Source organism: Tachyglossus aculeatus, chromosome 14, assembly GCF_015852505.1.
Source record: "Tachyglossus aculeatus isolate mTacAcu1 chromosome 14, mTacAcu1.pri, whole genome shotgun sequence".
Lineage (NCBI taxonomy): Eukaryota > Metazoa > Chordata > Mammalia > Monotremata > Tachyglossidae > Tachyglossus > Tachyglossus aculeatus.
The window spans coordinates 3,356,043-3,373,618 of NC_052079.1; the positions used below are offsets into that span (position 1 = coordinate 3,356,043).

General features: G+C 43.7%; 1 protein-coding gene across 6 annotated transcripts in view; it reads left to right on the forward strand.

Moving 5' to 3' along the window:
• Positions 1-9,557, forward strand: part of FERMT2 (fermitin family member 2) — a 93,406-nt gene extending 83,849 nt beyond the window's left edge. For 2 of the 6 annotated variants that reach the window (XM_038756194.1, XM_038756196.1), the window contains 7 exons: positions 24-130; positions 281-502; positions 3,301-3,324; positions 3,886-3,906; positions 4,563-4,687; positions 4,989-5,130; positions 8,213-9,557. In XM_038756194.1, the coding sequence (XP_038612122.1) occupies positions 24-130; positions 281-502; positions 3,301-3,324; positions 3,886-3,906; positions 4,563-4,687; positions 4,989-5,130; positions 8,213-8,386 (815 nt within the window). In that variant the 3' untranslated portion in view covers positions 8,387-9,557. The remainder of the gene's footprint in view (positions 1-23; positions 131-280; positions 503-3,300; positions 3,325-3,885; positions 3,907-4,562; positions 4,688-4,988; positions 5,131-8,212) is intronic. The other 4 variants (XM_038756195.1, XM_038756198.1, XM_038756197.1 and 1 more) reach the window with 2 other exon arrangements.
• Positions 9,558-17,576: the final 8,019 nt, after the last annotated feature.

Consider the following 17,576-nt stretch of genomic DNA (forward strand, 5'->3'; position numbering starts at 1 on the left):
AATCATTTGCTTTCCCGTTACAGGATGCGAGGTTACTCCTGACGTAAACATATCTGGCCAGAAATTTAATATTAAACTCCTAATTCCGGTGGCGGAGGGGATGAATGAAATCTGGCTTCGTTGCGACAATGTGAGTTTGCCAATTAAGTAAAAGCATTTGCTCCTCCTTGGTTTTTTTTTTTTTTTTAATTTATGCCACTGCCCAGAGGCTTCCGCGTCAAATCGGCTGGACAACTTTTTCCTGCCTGCCCCTGATGAAGTTTCCTGCTTGAAATTGTAGGAGAAGCAGTACGCCCATTGGATGGCAGCCTGCCGATTGGCCTCCAAGGGCAAGACCATGGCCGACAGCTCATACAATCTGGAAGTTCAGAACATTCTCTCCTTCCTGAAGATGCAGCATTTGAACCCAGACCCTCAGATAATAACCGAGCAGGTCACAACGGATATCAACCCCGAATGCCTGGTGTCTCCTCGCTACCTAAAAAAATACAAGAATAAGCAGGTATCTGTTGTCATCCGGTCTCTCGGCCAAGGCCCGTTCTGTTTTTCTTGCCAAATCCTGCCTGGACGATGATGTGTAGATTTAATTCAAACTCTTCCTTCCACTTTAGTCTTTTACTCACAAGTCTTTTCTTCAAGAGTAAGTGATCAGAACTTGAAACAACAACACCTTTTCCTTTGGTTCAGTTGAAATAGAATTGATCTTTGAGGAAAAGCAACAGCGAAAGTGTTGATGGTGGTGGCTGTTGTCAGAGAACAAGTTAGATCCGGTTCGGAATAACTTTGGACAAGTTGATCTGAGTACTTGTGGAATACAAATACCTTAATGTGGTAAAATGTTTCAGTTTGTGAGTTCTAATATTGAAAGCTTGACTCCAAAGCCACGTGGTGTCAGATTCCAGGACGATCCCGGAGTGGCCAAAATGTAATCTTTTTTTAAAATTACAGGACACCGCTTATATCTCTCTGGGGAATTAAAATTCCCTTCTCAGAATCTCGTATAATTAGAAGGTTTGCAGATTAGGGGCAGAGGTTATTCCTTTGCATTGACACAGTAGAAGAGATTGTTTGAGAGAAAATTTGGAATAGCAATCAGTATTCCTTGCACTTCCAGCATTCCCTGCTCACTGCCATTATAACTTGTACTTCCCAAGCACTTAGTACAGTGCTCTGCACACAGTAAGTGCTCAATGAGTACAGTTGAATGGATGAATGAATAAAGGGGAAGCGTGTCGTTTAAAGAAAACTCTTAAAGGGGGAAAGCTTCATTTGTTAAAGACATAGTAGCTCCAACACAAAATTAATAGGCCAGCTGAAATGCAAGGAGAAATGATGGAACCTGAACTGTAGTTGCTTATTAAACAGATCTCTCCACTCAATGGTATTTATTGAGTTCTTACTGTGTGCAGAGCTCTGTACTAAGCGTTTGGGAGAGTATAAGGTAACAGAGTTGCTAGGCATGTTTCTTGCCCACAGTGAATGACAAACTGATGAATGTCCAATTTTGTAAGTTAGCTTTCATCTCGAAGCCTCCGAGGTTGTATAAGCTACACTTGAGGTTGTTTATCCCACAGGGTCATGTGATGTGGGAGTAGGAAGGAATGGAGGAAATGCTGCCCTAGGGAAATTTATGGAATGTAGATTGAAAGTTAAAGAGGAAAATGCAGTTGTTCTAAATTTAGTATAATTCCTGAAAAGAACTGCATAAAGAAGTTTCTGAAAGTGTGTCAAACCTAAAAAAAATGTAAACGGTCATCAGAGGATATAGATAATTCTCAGATGATGTTAAAAATGATCGCACTCCCCTCTCATTAGCATTGTGATGATTCTAAAAACCAGCTGTGGGATGCCAGCTAGGATGGGTAAACATGGGAATGATTTATCTGGGGCGGTAATTGAATTCGTTTCCTCTCTTCCGTGAAGGTTGTTATCTCTCTGTCAGAGTCTTAGGGCCGGGCAGACCAGAAAGGCCCTCAGTCGAGGGCGGAAGAGAAAAGACAGATCAAGGACGATCCCATTGTGGCAGAAGTAAAAAACGTTTATTACCGTCTACAGGGCACTGTACTGGGCAGTGGGAGAGAGTACACGAGAGGGAATCAGACACTGTCCCTGTCCCTTGGGGGCTCACAACAGCGGAGCGCTGTATTGGGTACTGGGGGGGAATACAGTGGAAGGAATTGGTCCCAGTCCCTGCCACTCAGGGGGCTTGCAAAACTCTCCTTTCAGGCTGTGGAGTGTCCCAGAGTCCACAAAGAACAGTGTGCTAAAGGCAGCCAGAATAGCCGAGTTCCTGCTCGCTCGTCTCAAACTCTCGTACCTCCAGGCCAGGGATTTCCTGTTAATTTGTCCGCCCCAAACCGCAGAGGGGCAGGACTAAGGCAATTGACCTCTCCCTGCCCTGCCACCCACCTCATTCTCATCCAGCCGTCTGTGATAGTATGTCCATCCTAGCAGCTCCTTCCCTGGATGGCTGCAGGCTGGATGCTCCTCTGCTCCGAGATTTGATGGTGTCCTTTCCTAAATCCCAGAGGACAGCGGTCTCATCTTTCACTTTTCCTGAATGTTCCCCATGGACCTAGTGCAGTTATTTGAGAGAAGCAGTGTGTCCTAGTGAGCCCTCAGTTAGACTGTGAGCCCACTGTTGGGTAGGGACTGTCTCTATATGTTGCCAACTTGTACTTCCCAAGCGCTTAGTACAGTGCTCTGCACACAGTAAGTGCTCAATAAATGTGATTGATTGATTGGAAAACGGTCAGGAATGGAAATAGAGAGACCTTGATTCCAGTCCCAGCTCCACCACCACTGTGTGACCCTGGGGAAGTCGTCCGACCTCTCCGGACTTCAGTTTCCTCATCCGCGAAATGGGGATTCAGTATCTCTTCTCCCTCCCCTCTAGACTGTGAGTCCCAAATGGGACGGAGACCATGTCCGAACTGATTGGATTATATCTACTGCAGCGCTAAGCATGGTGTTTGGCAGATAAATAGTAAGCACTCAACAGATACCACAGTAATTAATACTTTCGAACCATCAGGCATAACAAACGATAACTGATTAATGGTTCCAGAAGCAATTCTCAGCCTTTCAAATCTGCCTAAGATTCCATAGTGTTGGAAACATTTTTACAAAGGCAAACACGCCTTGGTGTTTTTCAGCTAATATATTCAGAATCCAGTTTTTTAAAACTTCCATTTTGCCTTTTACGCCCGAGAAACTTTCAGTTGAATTTGAGTGGAGCACTTCAGTAGGACTGCAGTTTCTAGAGGCTTGTGTGGTTTGTCTTTTCTTTTTTTCCTCCAGGAAAAAGGATGCAAAAAGCAGATGGTAACTGGAACTTTGGTTTAGTCCGGGTGACTTTATTTTGAGACATTGTGGTCTGCTGCATCATTTTAGGCTCTTTTTGTCTTTTTCTCCAAAGAGTTTGTGCATGGATAGTATCTCCATTGTTCGGAGGTATAACATGAAAATCTATTTTGGTGAATGGTAATATTGTTCTCCTGACACTGAGGAATTCAACTCTAACCAGTTACAGCTTCGAAATAAAAGAAATTGTGGGTTTTCACCGTGCATCTCCCCCTCCTTCAAAGCTGCCCACCCTTAGGATTGCAGTGCTTTAGTCAGTGTTACCATTTTGAAGCGATCGGAAGTGTTCCGCCAGTGGATGATTCTAAAATTAAAGTTGAGCTATGCTTCCTTGTTTTCATTTCCATGCTTGCATTCACTTTGCTTTGTTTCTTCCTAAGGAGTTGTGCATGTGATTTTTTGGCTGAAATTTCTGTTTGCAGAATACTGCAACTTTTTCTTTGCTTTGTTGCCATTTTTCTGATTTGCCATTTTTTTTTGTCTTTCTGCTCCTTATTTCTTTCCTCGCATTGTCATCTACAGCCAGGCTATATAAGAGACTTGGTAAGTTCCCTGTGTTCAAAAAAAAGCAAAACAAAAAAAACCCTCATCCCCTCCATTCATTAAAGTGCTTCCTTGAAATTCCCCCAAAGGAGGAAAGCATTAGGGTATATGTGGCCTTTTTAAAAAGACTCAGATTCCCTCATTTTTCTTAATGATTCCTTCAACATGCAGTAGAGTTTTTTTTAGGTGCTGGCAAACTGCTATCAAAGAGCCTTCTTGACTAGAAGATTTGATTTCAGAAACTCATTTTTGAGGCTGAGGGCATTTTTTGGAAAGTGTGTCATCATTGATAATGATATTACTATTCCTACTACTTCTGTTATCATCATCCTTTCTAATAGCGGCCCCATGCTTACCTGCTTGAGCAAAACATTCAAGAGTGGCAGCTTGTTGCTCGTTCCGTATCTTTGTCTGGCAGTACCTGGTCCACTAGAATTTGGGGATTGAAATACCAAAAATATTTTGAATGGTATCTTTAATTCGTGAAACAACTTCCCAAATGTGTTCTCTTGCATTTTCTTAGCAATCTGTTCATGCTCTTGATTTGTACTTTTTTGCGGGGGTGGGGAAGGGAGTTTAAGCAATCACTCCACAAACGTTTTGCCATACCTCAAAAGTAGAAGGGTTGTCTAAAGGTAATGTCTAATCATATTCAGATCACAGCAAGAATCCTGGAGGCCCATCAGAATGTAGCTCAGATGAGTCTCATTGAAGCCAAGATGAGGTTTATTCAAGCTTGGCAGTCTTTACCGGAATTCGGCATCACACATTTTATTGCAAGGTCAGTATTTCTACTAAAACCTTGACTTCTGAACCAGCCTTCTGTCTTCATCTTTATATTTTAAAGGATTTAGAATGAGTAATGTGGTAAATCCTACCGATACGAGTAGGATTTAAAAACCTAGATTACAGTGTCTTCACCGGGTTTATTTCCTGGGCATGAAAAAGCATTGGAGTCTCACGAGGCATTGATGTTTTGTCAGACATGTATGATACTGAAGCCTTGGGTTTTGCTTACTTAATTTCAGTAACTTAAAAACTAGATGTGGACCCTTTTAAGCTTACAAAGACCCTTGCTACAGGTTCCAAGGGGGTAAGAAAGAAGAACTGATTGGCATCACTTACAACAGACTAATCCGCATGGACGCCAGTACCGGAGATGCAATTAAAACGTGGCGGTTCAGCAACATGAAACAGTGGAACGTCAACTGGGAAATCAAAATGGTAAAGATGCCCTTAAACTATTTGGCAGTGCATTTTCCCTTGGACGTTGGGTTCTAAGAAACACTGCCCAGTGTCTGAAAGGTCAGGAAAAAGTTACGGGGGCATTTACACTAAGCATCGGGGAACCCCAGTGATAAGAACAGGAGGTGGCTCATCAGCCGCTGGTTGTGTCTTGGACCCAATTTAGCAAATTTGCCTCTAGGCTTTGTACTCCGTTTGCCACCTGAGTCACTGGCAATGGGCTCTGTGTAGTTATTTCAGGCTCCCCACCACTCGCCGATCTGTCCCTGACTTCTCGTCAACCCCCAGCCTCCCCCTCAACTGCTTTCCAGTAGTTAGGGCATCATGAATGTGTGTCCCAGAGGCACAGAAACCATTGCTGTGGTGTCTTGCTTGACTGCCACAGCCACCCCAATTGGATAACCTCTGCCCGCTCCCTCCCGGGAAAGCAGCACAACCTCGTTGCAAGAGCAGAGGCCTGGGAATCAGAGGATCTGGGTTATAATCCAGAGTATATGGGTTATCTGGGTTATAATCAGAGAAGCAGCGTGGCTCAGTGGAAAGCGCACGGGCTTGGGAGTCAGAGGTCATGGGTTTGAATCCTGACTCTGCCACATGTCTGCTGTGTGACTTTGGGCAAGTCACTTAACTTCTCTGAGCCTCAGTTACCGCCTCTGTAAAATGGGGATGAAGACTGTAGGGACAACCTGATCACCTTGTATCCCCCCAGTGCTTAGAACAGTGCTTTGCACATAGTAAGTGCTTAACAAATGCCATTATCATTATTATTATTATTAATCCCGGCTCTTTCAGTTTCCTGATGTGAAGCCTCGGGTCAATCACTTAGCTTCTCTGATCCTCAGTTTCCCTCCTCTGTAAAATGGGGATTCAGTACCTGTTCTCCCTCCTACGTAAACTGTGCGCCTTATGTGAGGAAAGGATTGGGTCTGACCTGATGAACTTGTGTCTACACCAGCGTTGAGGAGGGTACTTGACACATAGTAAGCGCTAAATAAATACAGTAAAAGGAAAGAAAACTAGCCCAGAAAACAGTAGCAGTGCTGTGGGCTCCCTCGTCTGCGGCATGAAGAAGCAGCACGGCTCAGTGGCTAGAGCCCGGGCTTGGGAGTCAGGAGGTCATGGGGTCTAATCCTGGCTCAGCCACTTGACTGCTGTGTGACCTGGGGCGAGTCACTTAACTTCTCTGGGTCTCAGTTACCTCGTCTGTAAAATGGGGATTAAGACTGTGAGCCCCCCGTGGGACAACCTGATCACCTTGTAACCTCCCCAGTGCTTAGAACAGTGCTTTGCAGATAGCAAGTGCTTAATAAATGCTATCATTATTATTATTATTATTCTCTGGGCCTCAGTTACCTCGTCTGTAAAATGGGGATTGAGGCCGTGAGCCCACTTGGAAACAGGGACTCTGTCCAACGCGATTTGCTTGTATCCACCCCAGCTCTTAGCTTGGTACATAGGAAGTGCTTAACAAATGCCATCATAATAATAAATATCCTCAACTCAGCTCTGATTCAAGCCACATGTTCAATACATCACCAAATCCTGTCAGTTGTACCTTGATAACATCACTAAAATTTGGCCTTTCTTCTCCATCTCAACTGCTACTCCAGTGCTTCAGGCACTTATCCCATCCCACCTTGACTATGCATTGCGTCTCTGACTTCTCTGCCTCCCGCCTCTCCTGCTCTAGTCCTTCCTTCCCGCTGCCGCCCAGATCATTTTTCAGAAAAGTGTTTAGTCCATGTTTCCCAACTCCTCAAGAACCTCCAGTGGTTGCCCATCCGCCCCGCATGGAAAAGAAACTCCTACCCATAAGCTTTAAAGCACTCGATCGGCTCACCCCCTCACACTTGACTTCCCTGATCTCCTACGATGACGTAGTCCATACTCTTCGTTTCTCTAACTCCAGCTTACTGTATTTTGATCTCATCTGTCTCACCACTGACCATTCGTCCACCTCCTCCCCCTGGCCTGGAACTCCCTCCCCATATGACAGACCACCACTCTCCCCAATTTCAAAGCCTTCCTAAATTCCCATCTCCAGGAGGCCTTCCCTGTATAAGCTATATTTTTCCCTACTCCCTCTCCCTTCTGCATTGTCTACATACTTCAAGCACTTGATATTCACCACACCTTCAGCCCCACAGCGCACTTATCCAGATTATTTATGCTAACGCCTGTCTCCCCTTCTAGACTGTGAGCTCCTTTGTATCTACCGATTCTGTGGAATTGTATTCTCCCAGGGCCTTAGTACAGTGCTCCGCAGAGAGTAAGACTCAGTAAATACCATCGATTGATTGGAATGGTTTTTGTTTTTGATTATCCCGTTAGAGTTCCCGTGGGCAGGGAAGGCTTCCTTTCTTTATTTTCTACTTCCCGAGTGACCCAGTAAAATGTAGAGCACTGCACCAGTTAGTGCTCAATAAATACTAAAAGTCTTTTAGACTGTGAGCCCACTGTTGGGTAGGGACTGTCTCTATATGTTGCCAACTTGTACTTCCCAAGCGCTTAGTACAGTGCTCTGCACACAGTAAGCGCTCAATAAATACGATTGATGAAATACTACTGCTGCTGTTATTACTACTGGCCCTCTTGTTTCAGGGGAGATCCAGATTTCTGGTACCCAAGGGTTAATAAGCTGCTAAAGCAATTATTGAATAAACCCAGGAAGTAGGGTTTTCTCCCAGGGCTGCAAGAGAGACATTCATTCACTGAATCACTAGAGATTAGTTGGGAAAACTCTAACTTAGTGACCTAAATACCCTGCAACTGGCCTTCTCAGAAAATCAAAGCGGAAGTGAAAGGCTTACTTATAAACAACGGCAAGTTGAGTAAACTAAGCATTAACCTTTCATCGCCAGGCAGAATCATTAGCTTGGGATAAAAGGAAAACTGAAAAACTGAGCTCCAGCACATAGTTATAGGTTCAGCTCCCGCCTCCCCACTCCTCGAGAACCTCCAGCGGATGCCCATCCACCCCCGCGTCAACCGTCACCTGTGTAATAGCCGCCTCCTCGCCCCTCTTAGCTAATAATATGGGGGTGTCGGTCTTGTTTTCCAGGTGACGGTGGAGTTCGCCGACGAGCTACGGCTGTCTTTCATTTGTACCGAGGTGGATTGCAAAGTGGTCCACGAGTTCATCGGCGGCTACATCTTCCTGTCAACACGCGCAAAAGACCAAAACGAAAGTTTAGACGAAGAGATGTTCTACAAACTTACCAGTGGTTGGGTGTGAGTTGTGCGGTGTAAAAGGAAACTCCATGGCCATAGCGATATTTAACTACCAAGGCTGTTATTTGAAATATGCTGCTTAATAAAGTAAGCTTGACAATGTATCCTTTTATCATGGGAATTCTTTGCATTACCAGACCAGTTAATACGTGCACTAACAGGCACTTCCATTAATCTGCTACCGTGATACAGTATGTGGCAAGTTCTGCTTATCTTAAGACCATGGAACTCGGAGGTGATAGGCAAAATCAGGAATCAAATTGGACTGATTGAAGCTAGCGAAACTGCAAGCAATCCAAGCCATTTATTGTGACACTGTCCAGGGCTTAAACTATATGAAGTCTATTTATCGTATTTAATGCATGTGTTTTATTTTATGTGTAAATTTGACCTCATGTTTAGCAGACCTCCTCCCCTCTGGTAGCTGTTTGATCTTTATTTTCACACTACATAAATCAGGGCTTCTGCAGAGGCCTGGAATGCTGAAGTTTCATTGTGTCTGAGATCTTGAAGGGTGTGATCTTTAGCCCGTTATAACTTTGTTCATTTCTGTTTGTCTTATGTCTTAATAATCATTTCTATTATTTCATGTTTTTATTTTATTTTGACACCATATTGTATTACAAACACTCGTAGTATTCACCAGCATATTCACCGTCTGCCTAAGAAGCAGCTTTTGCATTTACAAAAATGAAGTAAAGGTTTATGAAGTATGCGTATTGTGTAACTAATGTACAAACACAAATTTTATAAAAACTGTACAGTTTTTGTTTTTCATTTTTTGTTTTTTGTTTTTTTTTGAAACTAGCCTCACAAGGGAGAGATGCCTAGATTTAGTGTTTCAGCATTAGTTTGTAAGGCTTCTGAAAGCTGGCTACCCATTTAGGAAAAATCCGGGGCAATACAATCAGATTGTACTTCAGCCAAGTGAGGTGCGACTTTGTCGCAACCAGTTCGGAAAATGCCACAGTGTCCTTAATCCGACGATGTCAGACGGCCTGAGCCAGCCTGTCAGGCTCTTGCCCTCTGCATTGGTGCTAGTGAGGTAACCCCCAACCTTGGCAACCCCAAAAGGGAAGCGGGAAGGGCAGGTTACCAGCGTTGTCCAGTATGTTTCGGTTTAAAAACTGTAAAAATGCATTTTATTTTAAATAAAAGTAAAACCTTTTATTTAATGGTTCTTTTCTGTTTCTGTATTTTTGATAGAGTGACCGCTGAAAACATAGGCGGTGCCTTCATTCGGGTGGTATTCTGTCTCCCAACGGTGACGTCAGGATGCTTGGACGAAACGTGTGGTTGCCTTTGGTGACAGTGATCCTATGTTTTGGGTTGGACTGTCTAAGACATTCCTAACTTTGCTCTCCACATCCCTGGCCTTCCCGCTTGCAGCCCGTCTTGTACTTCTTGTCCGTTAATTTACCCTGACCCTTCTGGGAACCAGTGATATTTTTGGCTGGCACAACTTTCCGTGGTCGGGAATTTCACACCTTTTAAACCACCTGATTGGCTCGACCTGAATCTATCCCCTCATGATATCTGTGAGGATTTCTTTCTCCTGGTGTCACTTCTTGGTTGGTCCTTCACGGTTTTTGAACTCCCATCATGTCCTCTCAGACTTCGTCTTTCCAAATTGAGGTCTCGAACTCTTTTCACCGTATTCTCATTCGGCAACATTTCCGTTCCCCAGTCATCTTGGTCGTCCTTCTATGTTTTTTTCTCCCACTTCATGTCCCTCCTAAAATGCAGCAACCAAAACTGCTTGCAGAATTCCAGGTGTGAGTGTCCTAAGCCTTTCTTTCCATCGGTTTTCACTGTCTCTTCTGACGATGCCCATCATTTTGTTGGCATTTGGGCTGCTATAAGAGTTTCCCTGCATTCAACTCTATGCACTTAGCCCTTTTTCACCCAGAAGAGCATAGTGTCATCTGTAAACTTGAAAATTTCCCCTAGGAACTCCCTCTTCAGATTGCTTTGGAGAAGGTGTTAACATATCCAGACTTTGTAGTGGTCCCTGGAGGGATTCCACTTCCTACATTTCTCCACCCTCAAAATGTTGCCATTTATCCCTCCTCTCTTTTTCCCTGTCCTTTGGCCAGTTTTCTCTCTGGCCACATTCCCTTCAAGTCTGTGATTGCTTAATTTTCTTTTAAAGTGGTGATGGTTTTTATTAAGCTCTTACTGTGTGCAGAACATTGTATTAAGCGCTGGGGAAAAAATACACTGCTACTGGGGGCTCACGGTCTAAAAAAGTGTTTGGGATGGGCCCACAGCTTTTTGTAAAAATAAATCTGCTACGTCTCCAGTTAACCTTCTATCCAGATGCTTTAATGGCCCTTGAGAAAATCCCAGCATACGATAAGGCATGATTTCCTCTTGAGAAGCAGTGTTGTCTTTCCCCTCATAGATTGTTTATCCAGATGCTCTCTGATCCTAAATTTAGAGATTACACCAATTTTCCAGGTAGTTTAGTGGAGTGCACTGGTCTATAATTCCCAGGATCTCTCCTAGGCTACTAATTGAGATTTATATCAGGATCTGTTGGTCTATTAGAACTTGAATGAGAGAGAGAGAGAGAGAGAGAGAGAGAGAGGAGGGTGGGGGAGGGAGTGGGAGAGAGGGAGATAATAAATATATCATTGAGACTGCGCTTTTCCTGGAATTCCACAGATTTTTCCCACCAAATTCCTTTAGAGCCTTCTGATGAAGGGAGTTCTTTAGTTTTTACGATTTATTTGCTTCTGATATATCAATTCGGTCTCAAACATCTGGCCTGATCCTTTAACCTGCCTGTTAAAACAATGAAATAATATGCAGGTGGGCATTTAATATCTTCCTCAGCAAAGACTAAACTGAAAGGATTCATTGAGCCTGTGGACTCTCCTTTCACCCTTGAGCACCTCTTTAACAAATGGCCTATTTAATCCCTTGCCACCTTCCCAATCTCTGTATATTTCCAGAACCTTTCATTATTACTTCTGGAAGTAAAGAGCTCTTAAAACTATTGGACAAACTACTTTCCTGCTTCCACTCAACCTGCCTCTTTTCAGTTGAGTTCCTGGTTTGTTTGTTTTTATTTTTCATGAAGACCTTTTGCTTCTGGTGAGCTCTTTTACTTTGCATTTAGCTAGGAAGGGTTTCTGTCTGATTCCTCTCTTTATTCTGGAGCATTCAGTTTCCCAGAGCCTCTTACTATAGTTTGGTAGTGGTCTTTTCAACCTAACAAATTGCTTATTTTAAGCTACACCTTTTTTTTTAATGGGTTTTTCATGTGATCACAGTTCCCCTTTGAACATCTAATAGTCTTGTAGTTGTTTCCTCCCCAACGAAAAGGTTCAACTGAATCAAGCTGGGGTCACTACTACGGAGTAGCTCTCGTACAAAAGCCACAGAAGCCACCTGCTTTGAGTCCGCTGCTCAGAATTAAGTTGAGATTCGTTCAATTCAGTTCAGTCTTATACTGAGCGCTTACTGTGTCCAAAGCACTGTACTAAATGTTTGGGAGAGTACTTTATAACAATAAACAGACACATTCCCTGCCCACAACGAGCTTACAGTGTGGAGGTATTGTGGTGGTGGCGGGAAGGGGGGCAACTATAATCCTGGCTCCGCCACATGTCTGCTCTGTGATCTTGGGAAAGTCACTTCACTTCTTTGTGCCTAAGTTATCTCGTCTTTAAAATAGAGATTAAGTCTGTGAGCCCTATATGGGTCAGGGACTGTGTCTAACCCGATTTGCTTGTGTCCACCCCAGCAGGAACCCGCTGGAGTGACCACAGTGCGCACAATTTGGTGGGTTTCAGAAGCCCTGGGCCACGGGACTTCCACTGCCTCCTGGAATTTGTCCCCTCTGTGTGATTGACATTTTATTTCGGTTGTGTTTGCCGTTCTAGGTGTAGTGAACAATAAGTCCGCGGATAACACGAAATGTGGTAGTGCTTTTCTTCCTCTGAAATGTCCCTTGTCCGCTCATCCTAAAACGTTAGGGAGTTTTGTGGTTGCAGTTATTTTAACAGAGCTCTTTGGCCATTTCTTATGGGTCTCCTTCTTTTATGGAGGATGGTTGGAATCAAACAAAACTCACGTATCCTTTCGGCGGCAGTGGAACTGGTTTGGACAGTTACCTAGTGGTTCTGTGTCTCTCTTGCAGACCTTTCTCACGAGGTCTATACTGTCAACGTGTCTTCTATCAATCAGCGGCATTTTTTGAGTCCCTACCATGTGCAGAGCGCTGTACCAAGCACTTGGGGAGAGTGCAATTCAACAGAGTTAGTAAACACATTCCATTCCCCGCCCACAACAAGCTACAGGGTAGAGGGGGGGGAAGGGTTTAGAGAGGACCATCTTTCGTGTGTGTTGCCTTTTTCTTTTAAAACCTTCCATTTCTTTAGGAAATAACGACTGTGTTGGTAAGATGGCACCAGCTAAAATATCCACGTATTTGACAAAAGAACCCAGGATCTAGTGCCTTCTCTTGTGACTTCCCCATTTGCCAAATGCATTTAGTGTTACCCACTGATGAATGTGTTCCAAGTTCAATGCTAATTATATTTGTGATAAAAACAGCACACAACTGACAGAGCAGCCTGAAAGTCTTTGGAGACAAACATTCCATTCAGGCCTTTCAGCAGGCGGACTAATGGAATGAAGATGGCATCATGCTGATATGGTCTGTCAAGTCTCGGGCAATAGAGAGAAAGGCCGTTATTAGAACTTGGATGCCAAGCTGAAAATAATCTTTGTGATATTTGTGAGGCTGATTCATCTACAGCTTTTATCTGGGATTTTTTTTTATCTTGTACTGCTAAGAACAAATTCAAATTTGGGGATTCCCCATATATTAGTCATAAGAGTCTTTGAGTTTGGCCTATCAGTCAGTCAATCAAGTGTATTGAGAGCTTACTGTATTCAATTATATTTGAGAAATGACTCTAAGCTGAGCACTTGGGGGAGTACAACAGTCTGCAACTATGACATCAATTAAATTGCAAGTTGTGCTCATAGGTAAAATGCCTAAGTTTGTGGACCAGAATCAAAGACTAATCTAATCTGCCCAAGAATATCTTACTTTTCCCTTTCTAACAGGGATGGAAACATTCATAGCTAACAAGCCCACCTCTAAAGGGTGAGAATAGTTTTATTTTTGGGATTGCCATCCTCGTTCTCTCTGTTCCCTACTCATACTTTCACAAGGTACCTGTGTTTTCTACCCCGTGGGAGCCCCAAAGTATGGTTTTATTTTCCCCACCCCATTTCAGCGTCGACGTGAAAGAAAGGAAGTGTTTTCCTGTTCTTTTTAGGTAATTAACTCCACTCAGCCCACTTCTCAATCGGAGATGGGCCTTTGAGGAGAGAGGACCGGGGATTGAGTCTCCTCACTCATTCCTTTCCATTTCCTCCACTTAGGTTGTCGCAGGCTGAACTTAACCTAGCCAACCGGTTAAAAGACACTCAATTGAGCAACAGGAAAAAAAAATTGAGAGAGGCTCACCAAAAGATGAGGAAAGCAGTGTGTTCATGCAATGATTCACCCGGGATCCAGAAGCCTCACTGATGTGGCTTTTGTTGGAACAGCAGAGAAGCCAAGGTGCTGTTGAAAAAAGAAGACTGCATTATACATGGTAAAATAACTTCTTGGGAGCGTTCCAAGTTTGAAAGATCAAGAGGTCACGAAGATGTACCATGGGAAGGCAGATACACTTTAAAAAGATGTTCTTTGCACTCGGGACGATGAGGGACGAGGGCCACAAGCCAACAGACGTGTAAGCGCATCCTTAAGGGAGGAAGAAATAATGCTGAAGAGCTTAAAATGATCTCAGCAAGGGGATTGAGGGATGGGAATTTCTCAGTAAAGTGGTGAAAGATGGGAAGAGACAGTAAGCAGATGTTTTTAAAGCCTCTCTCCCAAGCAAATAAGATGGTCTGAAGGGAAGTTTCAGGGAGGAGATGTTGGAGTGCTCCAAAAGAGGAGAGAGCCCAGGGAGATATTGAGAGAGGGTTGTGTAAAGAAGATGGCTGGCAAGGGGAGAATAGGTAGAATCCCGGGAGAGAGGTGTGATCTGTTACTGAAAGGCCTGTGAGGTTAAGGGAAAAATATTTATTCGATGTTGACAAAAACTTGCGTAAAATGGGTATTACTATGGGTCCGTTTCCTTTGATCACGATTGTTGACTCTCATTCATTTATTGAGTGCTTACTGTGTGCGGAGCACAGAGCGAATACAATACAGTAATAGACACCTTCCCTGCCCACAGTGAGCTTATAGTCTATCCAGTTGGCAGCAAGGGTCAGCATTCATTGGCTCATTTGCCTCTTTGGTACCCTAAACTCTCTTGGGCAGATGCACCTGTTCCTTAATACAGTACAGAAAAATGGCCTCGGTGAGTTGACGTGATGAAATGAGTTGCTGATTGGAACTGAAGGGTATGAGCTGGGGACTTGTGATGAATTTGGAAGCAGATTTAATAATAATAATAATAATAATTATAGTATTTGTTAAGCACTTATTAAGTGGCAAGCACTGTTCTAAAGCGCTGGGGTAGATAAAAGGTAATCAGGTTGGACACAGTCCCTATCCCACATGGGGCTCACAGTTTTAAGCCCCATTTTACAGATGAGGTAATTGAGGCACAGAGAAGTGCAGTGACTTGCCCAAGGTCACACGGCAGACACGTGGCAGAGCCAGGATTAGAACCCACGTCCTCTGACTCCCAAGCCCGGAATCTGGATGGGAGAGAGATGTGATGAACCAAGGAGAAAATGTAAGGTATTGATTCTGGGCTCGAGATAAGGTGGGGAGGAAAAGAAAAAATATGCCCCCATTAGCTATCCATTTCAAAGGGCTAAGCAAGGAAAGGATGTGTGGCTTGGAATAAATGCCTCCAGACTGCTGAGGGTCTAGAATTGGGGGAAAAAAAATCTGGATTGTATTAATAGAAGTATCAAATATATCAGAGGACATAAAAACCAGGGAGGCTTGAGGTTAAACTCCAGTCCCAAAAGAGTGCTAGAGCTATAAAGGAATTCATAGAAAGTTGCTCTGTGGGAGGAATAATTAATGCCATATAAACATTGAAAGGCCATGGAAAGATAGCCCTTTTAGACTCAGTTTTTCTTTAAAGAGAAAACTAGTGTAAGTGGAGTCATGACAACAACGGCCAGGTTGAGGCTATTTAAAGTGGAGGTGCCTCAGTGCTTCCCAATTCCTCCAATCCCCAAGTTTTCTCTACTTCTGTCTAGTTTGGCTGGTTTCGCCTAAACTCACCACCTCCTGAAGTGGAAAAAAAACTGGCCAACGACAATATGGGTAACAGTAGAGTGGCCCCTGCGGCTGTTGGAGCCCTGGCTATCGTCCTATACGGTTCCTGTTTCTTTAAACTTAATTCCATGCAGATGTGAAATTCTCATGGTCTACATGACCAAGGGGAAATGGACAGGTCCTCAGGGCCATAAGTAATGTACACATGCAAAGAACAAATCCTGGGAGAATGTCAGATAGAGTTGCAGTGTAAACAACAGCTTCGCGATCATAACAGTAGTCAACTTGTCAGATGCTCTAAAAGGAGAGGGATACATGCCACAGAAAGAGCGTCGAGGAGGACAAATTTAGTAATAATAATAATTGTGGTATTTAAGTGCTTACTGTGTGCCAGGCACTTTACTAAACTCTTGGGAGAGTACAGTATAACACCAGACACATTCCCTGCCCACAACGAACTCAAAGTCTAGAGGAGAAGATCAACATTAATCTAAATAAATCAATTACAGATATATACAGATGAGGGAAAAGATGAGGTAACTGAGGTACAGGTACGTGAAGTAACTTCGATTTTGAGGTACAGTGAGAAGATTAACATGATTGATTCCTGGTAATGTAGATCTCCCCTTCTAGACTGTGAGCTCACTGTGGGCAGGAATGTGTTGTTGTGTTGTGCTCTCCCAAGCATTTAGTACAGTGCTTTGCACATAATAAGTGCTCAGTAAATGCGATTGAATGAATGAAAGTGGCAGAGCCGGGTGTAGAACCCAAGTCTTCTGACTAGTGAACAAGGAACCACAGGGAAGAGAGAAGAGCAAACATCATCAGGGAGATCTGAATGCACCCGTGGTTAGGCTGGGAAACCAGATGAACCTGATAATAATTATTAATAATACCTGTGGTATTTTTAAGCGATTTCTATGTGCCAAGCACTGTTCTAAGCACTGGGGTAGATGCAAAGTAGTCAGGTTGGACACAGCCCCTGACCCTCATGGGGCTCAGTCTTGATCCCCACTTACAGATGAGGTAACTGAGGCACAGTAATAATAATAATAATGGTATTTAAGTGCTTACTATGTTCCAGGCTCTGTTCTAAGCACTGGGGTAGATACAAGGTAATTGGATAGGACACAGTCCCTATCTCACATAGGGCTCACAGCCTTAATCCCCATTTTACAAATGAGGGAACTGAGGCACAGAGAAGTTACGTGACTTGCCCCAGGTCACACGGCAGACGTGGGTTGGAGCCGAGATTATAACCCACAACCTCCGACTCCCAGGGCTAGGCCATGCTAACGGGTTTGCAAAACCACATACCCGGACTACCCCATAAGAGAAAAAAAAAATTCTTGTGGATTAGGGTCTGGTTGCGTGACTCAGTAGTGGGACCTTCTGTCGGGAAGTAGAGTGCAGGGGAGAAGAAATTGTAAAGTGGGAAAGAACTTGCTGCAGTTGAAAGACAAATGGCAGTGATTTTGCAGGCTGCACACACCGGTTTGTTAAAGACTCCCCCAAACCAAGCAATTACAACTAGCACCGTTTCATTTCTCCTTACAGGCATAGCTGGGATCCCTCCTAGGACCTTAAAGAGCCATTTAAAGCAAACAGTTGACCCATAAACCCCATTATAGGTGACCATACGTTGAGTAATAGGAAATGCCCTAATGATTGATTGGGAAAAGCCTTTGAAGTTCTAGGGACTCCGATGAATCTCATTAATTTTATTTAGAAAAGCTTCCTGTTCAGACCCTAGAAGGGCAGGATCGACAGATTGAATTGGTTAACTGCATTTTATGCATATGAACTTTCTCCCCCGTCTTCCTGTCCAGTGGACATCAGAAGGATTGTTTATTTTCACAGATAGGTGACATTTGGCAGGTGAACTCTTTCTTCCTGGCTAAATTAACTCACCCTGGTTGATGAGGGACTTTAGTTTGGA